We start from the raw sequence: 12,237 nt of genomic DNA on the forward strand, positions 1-12,237 counted from the left end.
ACACACAAAGGCACACACTCATATCAGGTAATAATATCAGGTATTACAGTGAGTAGGGATGCGCCGATACCAGTACTTGTACCTGATAATGTGCTCATGTACTCATATTCGTAAAACTACTCCGATACATCCGCTCCCGATACCCCTTTACGGCAACGTAAGGTAACCTCTCGTAGCAGGTAGGCAGAGGAGGAGCAATGTCAGCAGTTTGGAGATATTTTAGGATAAGCGATGATGATGACAAAAGTAGAGCAGACTGCACACTATGCTCTGCTAAATTCTGTATATGTGACGAGGTCTGGTGAAAGACAAAGTCACGAAAATGACCAAAATCAAAAAGAAAAAATAGTAATTTTTTATTGTTTTCTGTTTTTTTCATATTACGAACGTTTAAGTGTAGAAGAGCCCACTCAATATAACAAATAACAGTTTTAGGATCACTAAATACTTAGAATTTGTCACCTTACATTTTAGGACTGTTCAAAAACAAGGACTGTGTGATCTAGTTATGTGTTTTTAGCATGTTGATGTTCTATCAGCATCTTGTGATGTGCTAAACATGCAGTTAGATGTTACATAGCAATGTTTTCTGTTAGATACTAGCTTGCTACCAACGCGATGGGCGCAAACGCGTCTGTTTTGATTAAGAGCGTTTTTCTCTGGTATTTGACTCTGGTATTTGACTCTGTCACATATTTGATTTGTTACAGTCAGAAAGTGAGGAACAGCTGATGAAAGTCATTGTTAGAACTGGAATGGTATTATTAAGTACTCGCATCGGTACTCGGTATCGGCAAGGACCCAAATGTAAGTACTTGTAAACTGAAAACAGTGGTATCGGTGCATCCCTAGTTACCAATATAAAACATTATCCTATTGGGCTTAAACCCTACCAGTGAATATAAATAAATGAATGGGGTAAGTGTATGAATGGGTAAGTGTGGGGAGGCTGAGATAGTTCAGCAGAGTGACAGCTGCAGGGAAGAAGCTGTTCCTGAGCCTGCTGGTGTGGGAACAGAGACTCCTGTACCGCCCCCTGGGTGGGAGGAGGGCAAACAGCCTCCTGGGTGGGAGGAGGGCAAACAGCCTGTGGCCGGGGTGAGAGGTGTCCCTTTATCTGACCTTTATCTGACCTTTATTTAACCAGATAAAATCAGTTGAGAATAGGGCTGCCACGATTAGTCGACTAGTCGCGACGACGTCGATTACCAAAATCGTCACCGACATATTTGGTAATCGACGTCGTCGCATGTTTTTTGGGAGCTGAAATAAGTTAATTTTTTTCGTTTTTTTTTCTTCTTTTTTTCCGTTTTTCTTCCCTGAAGCTGCCACTGGCTAGCGTCTCCCAGTGTCTTTGATGTACATGCGCAGTGTCGGTCATCCGGGGCACACGTGACATCCCCGGAAAAACAAACAGAGAGAAATGTCTTCCCGTCCTCGTACGTCTAAAGTGTGGGAGCATTTCAACCACAACGTTGAAAAAAAGAATGTAAAAAATGCAATTTGCAAAGCTGAACTCGCTTATCATGGCAGCACGTCTATGATGCTCGAGCATCTCAAAAGGAAGCACGTTGTGGCAGATGACGAGGAAGACGATGGCTCGTCTCGGTAAGCTAGTTAGCTTGTTATTGGCTAACGATATTGTTACGTTAAAAGCCTTCTTACATTATTTTACGTTATGTGCTGTAACGTTGTCATCAAAGCGATACTTATCAAATAGCTAAAAATGTTGTCTTAACGTTACAGTGCTAAGAAGGCGCGTTCTACTATGGAAAGCAAAACTTTTGTACTCTGTACAATTATTTATTTTTGTTTTTGTATTCTTTTGGTTGCCTAGTGCCTAGCCTACCTCATTTTACTGAGCAGTTTGCACTCTCTACTACTCTTAACATTACATTACATGCAAGTGATGCCAGAAATAAATCTGCAAAGTTCATTAAAATATCTATTTTTGAGTGAACAATCATTTTAATTGTCTTTATTTTTAGTTAGCACATGCCTACAACAACAACTAACAACTTCAAGCTAAATTTAGAAGCTGATTTAGAAGATGATAGCTAAATAAGAGCAATTGAGTAATTGTGCGATAAGCTGTAATTTATGATCCGATTAGTCGACTAATCGTTAAAATAATCAGTGACTAGTCGACTATGAAAATAATCGTTTGTGGCAGCCCTAGTTGAGAACAAATTCTCATTTTCAATGATGATCTGGCCAAAAGGCCCCGGCAAGAATAAAAACAAACATATAAACAGAAATACTCAGGGTCAACATAAAACAATACATACAATACATGAGAACGGCAAAGACAGTGAAGATAAATAAATAAAAACAAATAGAAACAAAGTCGACTAACCTATGTGTGAAAAGAGAGCGGTGTGTGTGTCTGTGTATGTGTGCGTGTGTGTGGGGGGGGGGGGGGGGGGAGAGGGGGCAAATTCAAGATTCAAGATTCAAGATTGCTTTATTGTCTGTCACAGAGTGACAGAAATTCTCCTTTGACAGGCTTTGTGCAGTTCATGAATACGTTATCCACATTAAAAACACACATAGGTCACATACATACAATAAAAACAGACAGATATAACAGTGTTTATAAAATGTAGTGCCTATTTAAAAAGTCGAGTCATTTAAAAATAATAGTAAGAAAAACAGTATTATGATTTAAAATGCTAAAATGCTAAAGTGTTGTGGTTTAAAAGAAAAACAGTGTGCTTCCTATTTTAAAATGTTCAGGGCGGTGGTTGCAGTGGGAATGAATGATTTTTTATATGTGTTTTTCCGGGCCAGTGGAGTTCTATAACGGCGGCCTGATGGAAGTGGCTGAAATGATTGGTGGAGGGGGTGAGAGGGGTCCTGTGTGATTTGTGTGGCTTTCCTGATTAGAGACCGGTTGTAGATTTCAGACAGGGGAGTTTGAGGTGAGCCGATGATTTTACTTGCCTGATTGACTATACGGGAGAGTTTGGTTTTGTGTTTGACAGTGAGGGAGTTGTACCAGGATGTGTTATTGAAGGTGAGAATGGATTCAATGAGTGATTTGTAAACTAGGGTTAAAATGTCCTTGCTGACGTTAAAAGCCCTGAGCTTCCTCAGCAGGTGGAGGCGCTGCTGGGCCTTTTTGTAGACTGAGTCAGTGTGCTGGGAGAAGGACAGAGAGATGTAAATCTCTGTCCCCAGGTACTTGAAGGACTGTACCTGTTCAACCAGCTGGCCGTTGATGCTGAGGGGTTGGAAGAGGTGGTGACAGTCTGCCTTCTCCCTGTTCCCAAAGCACAGCTCCTTAGTCTTGCTGGTGTTGAGCTTTGCTGGAACACCAGGGCTAGGTCTTCTGCTGCCTGGTGGTACTTGGCCAGGGCGTCGGCCCCAGTCAGGTGGGCCACCAAGGCCATGTCGTCTGCATATTTCAGCAGCACCATCCCTTCTGTGCTGCAGGTGATGTGGTTGGTGTAGACAGCGAAGAGTTGGGGGGATGAGACGCAGCCTTGGGGGAGGCCTGTGTTTAAAATCATCTTGCTGGATGTGAAGCCGTTTACCTCCACATGCTGTGGTCTGTCTGTTAAAAAGTTCTTAAACCATAAAATTAGTGTGGGGCTGACGTCAAGCTCTGCTAGGTGGTGTAGCAGAATGTCAGTTTTTACAGTGTTGAAGGCAGAGGAAAAGTCCATCAATAAAATCCTGCTGTGGGGGTGCGCCGAGTCCAGTTGTCTGGCCACAGTGTCCAGGAGGGTCAGACTGGCGTCCTTCACGCCCCGCTTTGCCCTATAGGCAAACTGTAGAGGGTCCAGTTTCTCTGCCAACATGGTGGAGAGGAGGTCGCACACTGCTCTCTCCATGCATTTGCAGAGCACAGACGTCAGTGCAACTGGCCTGAAGTCCTTTGGGTCTTTGGCTTGTTTTTTCTTGGGGATTGGGATTTTTGTGGATTCTTTCCACTGTCTCGGGACACATCCCGAGTCTAGGAGGCACTGAAAAAGCTTGGTGCAAACCCCACTTAGCTGAGTGGAGCACTCTTTCAGCACCCTGCCTCTGGGCCCGAGGCTTTGTGTGGGTTCACTTTGTTCAGGATGGAGGTCACCAGCTGCTCATCTATGGTGAGAGCATGAGGTGGGTTGGAGGTGGAGGGGGTCCAGGTGGTTGATGTGCTGCTGGTGTCAAAGCGGCTGAAAAAGCTGTTGAGCTGCTCTGCAAAGGAGGTGAGGTCCGGGCAGTCAATCGCTGCAGGTTTGGGGGCTCTCCCCATCATGATGTTTAACCCCTGCCATGCCTTCTTTGCATTTCCAGAAATTAGCTTCTGCTCCACCGTTTCTTTATAATGGACCTTGGCTAGTTTCGCCTTCCTTTTAAACTCCTTCTCCAGTTCCCTCACCTTGAGCCTGTCTCCCTGTAAAAATGCAATTTTCTTATTAATCAGACACATTTTCATGTCTTTAGTGACCCATTTTTTATTGTTTGGATGGAGGGTAATCTGCTTGGTGGGAGTGACTGTGTCTTCACAAAAAAGAATGTAGGATGTCACCACATCGGTCAGATCATTAAAGTCGTCCCCACAATCATTAAAAAACAAGTCCCAGTCAGTCTGTTCGAAGCATCCCCTTAGTGATTCGGCTGCATCCTTATTCCATACTCGGATGGTTTTTGTTACCGGTACACCTGTTTTCAGTTGGGACCTGTACTTTGGAAGCAGGAGGATGACGTTGTGGTCGGAACGACCAAGGGGGGGGCGGGGTTTTGAAATAAATGCATTTGGGATATTTCCATAACACATCCAGTATATTCTGCATTCTGGTGGGAGTTGTGACATATTGTTGCAGATTAGGTAGGTGCGTGGTGATGTCACATCTGTTAAAGTCTCCCAACACAAACACTGGTTGTTCGGCAGACCGATTGACTGCCGTGTTGTAACTGTCCGCTATGCGCTCAGCAGCTAGGGCGAAATCAGGCCCGGGTACATACACTAAAGCCCAATAAGATCACGGTGATCTGAGAGAATTCTCGGGGCAGATAGTGCGGTCTAAATGACACCGTCATCAGTTCATAATGCTTGCAACTCTCAGTCTCTCTCAACGTAAAGTGTGTTGCCCACTTGTTGTTGACAGCTATACAGACCCCGCCCCCAATTGATTTCCGCGTTCTCGTTGCGTCTCTGTCAAAACGTATAATGTTATAGCCTTCCAAATTAAAATCGACATCCTCGGACAGCCACGTTTCTGTGAAACATAAGAGGCTGGATTGTCGATAGTCCGAGTCGGACCTCATGAGTATGGAAAGCTCCTCAGTCTTATTCCGTAGCGATCTGACATTTGACAGGAGGATGGCAGGTAAAGGTAGGCGGCTGCCTCTTCTCCTCAATCTGTTCCTGATCCCCCCTCGAGATCCTCTTTTCCTTCGTATGCGCTTGGATCTGTGTCCACGAAGTAACTCCAGAGGTATCTGGTCATTGAGGAAGGAAAGTTGCGACGGCTCCGGATGGAGGTGACTCAATCTCAACAGGTAGTCCCGTGAGTAGGCGAGCCTACCTGGAAAGGCGGCTGTTTGTTGTGCCGGTACTGAGTCCCGTCCGTTTACGAATTTTGCGATCATAATGTAGGCGAACACTAAATCAGCAGGAACAACAGTCAACTACAGTATGACTTGCTGAAGTTTATTTTTGAAAATGGAAAGTGATGTGAGTGCTGTGAGTTTGAGTGTGTTCTGTAAGGTGATCCAATCATTTGCTGCAAAACTGAAGGAGTTGCGGCCGAAAACAGTGCAGGCTTTTGGGATGGTGAGCCTGATGAGATCCCTAGACCTTGAGTGGCCCTGTGGGACACTGGTGTTCAGGGTCAGGGTGGAGGAGGAGTGACCTCCTAACCTAACAAACTGGGGATCTGTTGGACAGGAAGTCCAGTCCAAGTACACACACACACACACACACTCTCTCTACCGCCACTTCCCATAGTCTCTTATTGACATTGGGCTGCATTCCAACACTCTGTAACCCAACCCTCCCTTTTCTCCTCTCACAGTCTAGTCTCTTATTGCAATAGGGCCGCATTCCAACACTCTCTAACCCAACTCTCCCTTTTCTCCTCTCACAGTCTAGTCTCTTATTGCAATAGGGCCGCATTCCAACACTCTCTAACCCAACCCTCCCTTTTCTCCTCTCACAGTCTAGTCTCTTATTGCAATAGGGCCGCATTCCAACACTCTCTAACCCAACTCTCCCTTTTCTCCTCTCACAGTCTAGTCTCTTATTGCAATAGGGCCGCATTCCAGCTCTGCCAGGACGCCGGTGTGAGTAGAGAAGCGTCAGAAGTGTGTCACTGTGTTGGGACCAATCCTATTATTGACTGCCGTCTTAATTGCTGTTAATTCTGTAAATTCTTGTTAGTAACATATCATTGCAATCACCACAGGAATCACTGGTGAGCTGTCGGCCGGGGTGGGGTGGGGGGGAATCATGGTGGGGTTGAAATCACTGGGGTAGGGGGCAGCAATTTCATAAAGTAACTTGCTCAGGCATTAGCTGAGCTAACATAACGTGTGTGCATCTGTGTCTGTGTCTGTGTCTGTGTCTGTGTGTGTGTGTGTGTGTGTGTGTGTGTGTGTGTGTCTCTCTCTCGTAGGCAGTGAAGCTGTCCAGCCTGCAGCCCGTCTGACGAGGAGCAGTGATCTGATCTTACTGAACTGTGACGACGGGGGGGACTAACTAACCTTCTGGCGGAGGGATACAGATGCCCATGTGCCTTATCACAACCACGGGGACCTCGGGGCGCAAGGCTCGCAAGAAGTCCGGCTCCTTCCAACTGTCGCTATGACGACGAAGCTCGTATATGATTCCGTAGTTTACTTTTGTATAAACACATAGAAGGGTTAGGTCTATTTTTGTATCCAGACGGACTGTGTCGTGTGGTCAACTTCCTGTGAGGGACAGGAAGTACTACTGATGCCGGGGGGTGGGGGGGGGGTTGGCGGGGGGGATGATGTCATACACGGCACCCATCCCCTCTGATACTGGACAGACTGGGACTATTTTTTTCTTCCTATTTCTCTCTCTTGCTCATTCTCTCGCATTCTCTCTCTCTCTCTCGCATTCTCTCTCTCTCTCACATTCTCTCTCTCTCTCTCACATTCTCTCTCTCTCACTCTCTCTCTCTCTCTCTCTCTCTCTCTCTCACATTCTCTCTCTAGCTTGGGTACAACTTCATGTCTCCTTGGCAACCCTGTCACAAAGCCAGGAGATAGTTACAGTGGTGAAATCAGCGTTTGCAGGTGAATCTTCTGAGTGTTACTGTGAGGGTCCTGAGGAACAGCGCTTTAGCCACCAAGGACTAGGGTGCCGTGATAGATGCTATGATTATTGTTATTACTATTTTTATTATCATTATTATTATTATTATTACATTTTATTGTTTGCCAATGTTTCTTTTGCTGTTACCAAAACAAAGAATGTATCCTAACCAGGACCAATGACTGTGGCTCGTCCAATCAGAGGGTGGCGGGGCTGTTGTATGAATAAAGACAGTGTTGAATATGGTCTGGCTCGTGTCTTCTGTAAGGGCCCCCTCTGGTGGTGGTCGAGTGTAATGACAGCCACATTGAATACACATACATCATGACGTTGTTTCAGTTTGTAGGATCATTTTATTCCAGAGATAAATCATAAGTAATATACACCAATGACTGACTATATATATATATATTTAAAAATCGAAGTATATATGATATAAGTCATACATTGAACATGAGAGAAAGCAGTGATGATGTCGTAAGACTTCCATTACATTTATATTTACATTTTTGGCATTTAGCAGACGCTTATTCCAAAGTGACTTACAATCAATATATTGACTAAGTAAGTGAATCATCAATTCACCAGTCGTAGCAGGAAGAGTAAACTACTAATCGTGTGTGTGTCAGTTCCCCGGGTGACGTCAGTAGGGTGTGTGTGCGTACGTGTGTCAGTTCCCGGGTGGTGTGGGTGTGTGTGTGTGTGTGTGTGTGTGTCAGTTCCCGTGTGGTGTGTGTGTGTGTGTCAGTTCCCTGGTGGAGTGTGTGTGTGTGTGTGTGTGTCTCAGTTCCCGGGTGGTGTGTGTGTGTGTGTCAGTTCCCGGTTGGTGTGTGTGTGTGTGTGTCAGTTCCCGGTTGGTGTGTGTGTGTGTGTGTCAGTTCCCGGGTGGCGTGTGTGTGTGTCTCAGTTCCCGGGTGACGTGTGTGTGTGTGTCAGTCCACGGGTGGTGTGGTCAGGAGGTTGTATTCAGCCAGCAGGACGAAGCTGTTGTCTCTGATTCTTGTGACCCTGACCAGGTCCCCCCCCCCGCCCTCCTCCTGGACATGGATGACCCCGTGGCGGTCGTAGGGGTCGCGACCCCTGCGGTGGTGCCGGTCGTTCAGGGTGACCTCCTCCGTGCGTTTGCCGCAGTACTGGGCGTACACGTACCTCAGCCCCGCAGCCAGCACCATGCCCAGCCCCCCAGAGCAGCCCAGCAGCACGCCCAGCTCCCACGCACTCTGCCTGGGCACGATGGTGGCCGGGAGGCCCCCCTCCCTCTCCCTTCCTGGAGCTCCTGCCTTTCGCGTGGGCTTGGGGTTCAGGGGGTTGAGGGGGGGTGGTCCCCGGGTATGGTGGACGTGTAAACTTTGACCTGGAGTCACCGGCTTGTTGGCCGGCAGGGGGGCGGGCAGGGTGAGGAGGGGGTCAGAGAGGGAACGCAGCGGGGCTGGGGAGGGCTCGGGGTGGGGGAGGGGAGGGATGGGAGGAGGGGTGGAGGTAGGGGTGGAGGTAGGGGTAGGGAGGGGAATAGGGGAAAGTGTGGAGGAAGAGGTAGGGGTGGAGGTGGGGATAGAGGTAGTGGTGGAGGTGGAGAAGGAGGTAGAGATAGTGGGGGAGGAGGTGGGGAGGGTGGGAGAGATAGTGGAGGTGGGGAGGGTGGAGGTGGGGAGGATGGGAGAGAGAGTGGAGGTGGGGAGGGTGGAGGTGGGGTGGACGGGAGAGATAGTGGAGGTGGAGGTGGGGAGGGTGGGAGAGGTAGTGGAGGTGGAGATGGGGAGGGTGGAGGTGGGGAGGATGGGAGAGGTAGTGGAGGTGGAGATGGGGAGGGTGGAGGTGGGGAGGATGGGAGAGGTAGTGGAGTTGGGGAGGGTGGACGTGGGGAGGGTGGGAGAGATAGTGGAGGTGGGGAGGGTAGGAGAGATAGTGGAGGTGGGGAGGGTAGGAGAGATAGTGGAGGTGGGGAGGGTGGAGGTGGGGTGGGCGTGAGAGATAGTGGAGGTGGGGAGGGTGGAGGTGTGGAGGGTGGGAGAGGTAGTGGAGGTGGGGAGGGTGGAGGTGAGGAAGGTGGAGGTAGGGAGGATGGGAGAGGTAGTGGAGGTAGTGGAGGTGGAGAGGGTGGAGGTGTGGAGGGTAGGAGTGGGGAAGGTGGAGGGAGGGAGGATGGGAGAGGTAGTGGGGGTAGTGGAGGTGGAGGGGGTGGAGGTGGGGAGGGTGGGAGAGATAGTGGGGGTGGAGGTGGGGAGGGTGGGAGAGATAGTGGGGGTGGAGGTGGGGAGGGTGGGAGGATGGTGTTTGGTTGTGGTTGGATTTGGCGATGTTACAGGTGCTTGGAATTTGGGCACTGGGCTGGTTAGGGGGAGAGGGATAGTTAGGGGCTGGGGGAGAGGGCTGGTTAGGGGCTGGGGGAGAGGGCTGGTTAGGGGCTGGGGGAGAGGGCTGGTTAGGGGCTGGGAGAGAGGGCTGGTTAGGGGCTGGGAGAGAGGGCTGGTTAGGGGCTGGGGGAATGGGCTGGTTAGGGTTGGCAGAGTCAGTGTTGGATCTGGGGCCAGGTAGAGAGGGCTGGTTAGGGGGAAGGGGAGAGGGCTGGTTAGGGGCAGGTAGAGAGGGCTGGTTAGGGGGAAGGGGAGAGGGCTGGTTAGGGGGAAGGGGAGAGGGCTGGTTAGGGGGAAGGGGAGAGGGCTGGTTAGGGGGAAGGGGAGAAGGCTGGTTCGGGGCAGGTAGAGAGGGCTGGTTAAGGGGAGGGGGAGAGGGCTGGTTCGGGGCAGGTAGAGAGGGCTGGTTAAGGGGAGGGGGAGAGGGCTGGTTAGGGTTGACAAGGCCAGGGTTGGGTCTGGGGGCAGGTAGAGAGGGGGGGGTGGGGGGCTAGGGGAGAGGTCCTGATGCCCGGAGAGGCCGTCTAGGGCACTGCCTGTCTGCTTTGTCTCTCCAGGGTGGTTGGTTGACTCTGGAGGATGCAGGGGAGACAGGTGGGCAGTCAAAACCGATACACACACACACACACACACACACACACACATACACACACACACACACACACACACACACACACACTTCTCCCTTCTCACCAGCTTTGTATAACAGGTGGAAGAAGGCAAACAAGCTAAAGTATCACAATCTTGAACTATAGAATACTATCAACATTTACATTACATTTTTGGCATTTAGCAGACACCTTATTCCAAAGCGACTTACAATCAATACATACTAAGCATGAGAATCATCAGTCCACCATTCGTAGCAGGAAGAGTAATCTAGCTCAGGCCCGGGGCCATTGATAGAAGGAAAAACCTTCTATCACCTTCTTCTAAAACCTTTTTTTTTAAATATTTTTTTTACAATCTATAGAATCTATCTATAGAATCAAAAACTATAGAATCATCCTATATATAATATAGGAGTAGTATAATATAGGAGTGTGATAACGGTGCAGTAGTCTGTGGTTACCTGAGGTAACTGCGGTCTTCTCTCCCTGTAGTTCAGAGAGCCTGCTCCCTCTATCCTCTACAGTGGCATTGCCCGCAGCCAGGAAACTACGGCTCCCAGCATGCACCACAGCCGACTCAATCCCAGCCCAGTACACAAAGTAGGACTGCACCACTGTGATACTGAGAGAAAAGGGGTATGAGGGGAGAGAGGAGGGGGGAGGAGGAGGGGGGAGAGGGGGGAGATAATCTCAAGGAATTACAGTCATGGCCAAAAATATTCACTTCTGTCAGATAATTGTTGCGATTACAAATGCTGTAATTTGTCATTTGTCATTTGTAATTTGTAATTGTTTGCTTTGGAACAACAATCCCTCACTAGAAGCGGACGTCCCCCAGCGGTTGGTCGGGGGCCCTCCATACGAAGGACAGGTTCCTCTTCAGCAGCTTGTCAGAGTGTGTGACGGCCTCGTCTCCGCCCGCGCAGCGCAGCGTGTGTGTCCCGGGGGGGCGCAGGGTCCAGGCCCCGCCCACTCTGACCCCCCTGCCCCCCTCCCCCGCCGCTGACGCCGGGGGCCGGGCCTGCAGCAGGAAGCCCATGAAGTCTCGCGAGCTCCTCACGGTCACTATGGAGACAGAGACACGGTCACTATGGAGACAGAGACACAGGTTCTCCTCCTCCTCCGGACATAGAAATAGAGGTGAGTCTCTGTGTGTGTGTGTGTGTGTGTGTGTGTGTGTGTGTGTGTGTGTATGTGTGTGTGTATGTGTGTGTGTGTGTGTGTGTGTGTGTGTGTGTGTGTGTGTGTGTGTGTGTGTGGAGAGAGAAGAGAGAAGGAAGGGAGAGAAGAGGAGGAGAGGAGAGGAAGTGAGGAGCCAGGCCCAGGGTCTACCTGTCACCATGTCCCCAGGCAGGTAGGAGCTGGCGGATGTGCGCAGCGTGACGTGGCTGTGCTGTGGATCCTGGGGCTGAGCGCGGATGTGACCAGGACTCATTTCCTGGCAGGAGGAGGGGCTTGCACCCCGAGAGAACCCCAGAGAGGGAGGGGCCAACGAGAGAGACACGCCCACCCACAGAGGGAGAGCTGCAGCCAGTGACATGGTTACCATGGTTACCTGCAGAGAGGAGAGAGGCGTGTCAGATGACCTCTAGAGACATGGTTACCACGGTTACCTCTAGTCAGGTGACCTCTAGTCAGGTGACCTGCAGAGACATGGTTACCACGGTTACCTCTAGTCAGGTGACCTCTAGTCAGGTGACCCTCTAGATTCAGTTGGAAACAAGTCCAAAGCTCCACTGGAATGTGTTCAGGTGAAGACACTGATTAAAATAAATATATACGAGCAATAACATATAGTGCTGCTTGCTACAGCAAGCACAATAAAAAACAACTTGTTCCTTCTGAAGCTACTGAAGATACTGGGACCACTGCTGGTTGCACATCCCTGGTCAATGTGATTTGCACACCTTTGCACTACTGATCTTTACAATACTACCTTTGCACATACTGTATGTATATCTTTTTATACATCTGCACATTACATACTGTACATATTATA

At 49.3% G+C, this 12,237-nt stretch overlaps 2 protein-coding genes across 2 annotated transcripts in view; one reads left to right on the forward strand and one right to left on the reverse strand.

Annotated features, from left to right (window-relative positions):
* slc10a7 (solute carrier family 10 member 7) overlaps positions 1-6,889 on the forward strand; it is a 15,556-nt gene extending 8,667 nt beyond the window's left edge. Inside the window, exons 12-13 of the mRNA XM_080544377.1 lie at positions 6,225-6,276; positions 6,609-6,889. Of these exons, the coding sequence (XP_080400503.1) occupies positions 6,225-6,245 (21 nt within the window). The 3' untranslated portion in view covers positions 6,246-6,276; positions 6,609-6,889. The remainder of the gene's footprint in view (positions 1-6,224; positions 6,277-6,608) is intronic.
* A 1,316-nt stretch (positions 6,890-8,205) lies between these two features.
* Positions 8,206-11,893, reverse strand: reeld1 (reeler domain containing 1; the record flags this gene model as incomplete). Its single annotated transcript, XM_080544042.1, has 5 exons — positions 8,206-8,702; positions 10,700-10,860; positions 11,057-11,303; positions 11,571-11,793; positions 11,882-11,893. 5 exons carry the CDS (start codon positions 11,891-11,893, stop codon positions 8,206-8,208), a joined length of 1,140 nt encoding a protein of 379 aa, XP_080400168.1.
* Between the last annotated feature and the right edge of the window lie 344 nt (positions 11,894-12,237).

The sequence above is a fragment of the Nansenia antarctica genome, assembly GCF_963989245.1.
Source record: "Nansenia antarctica genome assembly, chromosome: 13".
In the NCBI taxonomy this organism is placed as follows: domain Eukaryota; kingdom Metazoa; phylum Chordata; class Actinopteri; order Argentiniformes; family Microstomatidae; genus Nansenia; species Nansenia antarctica.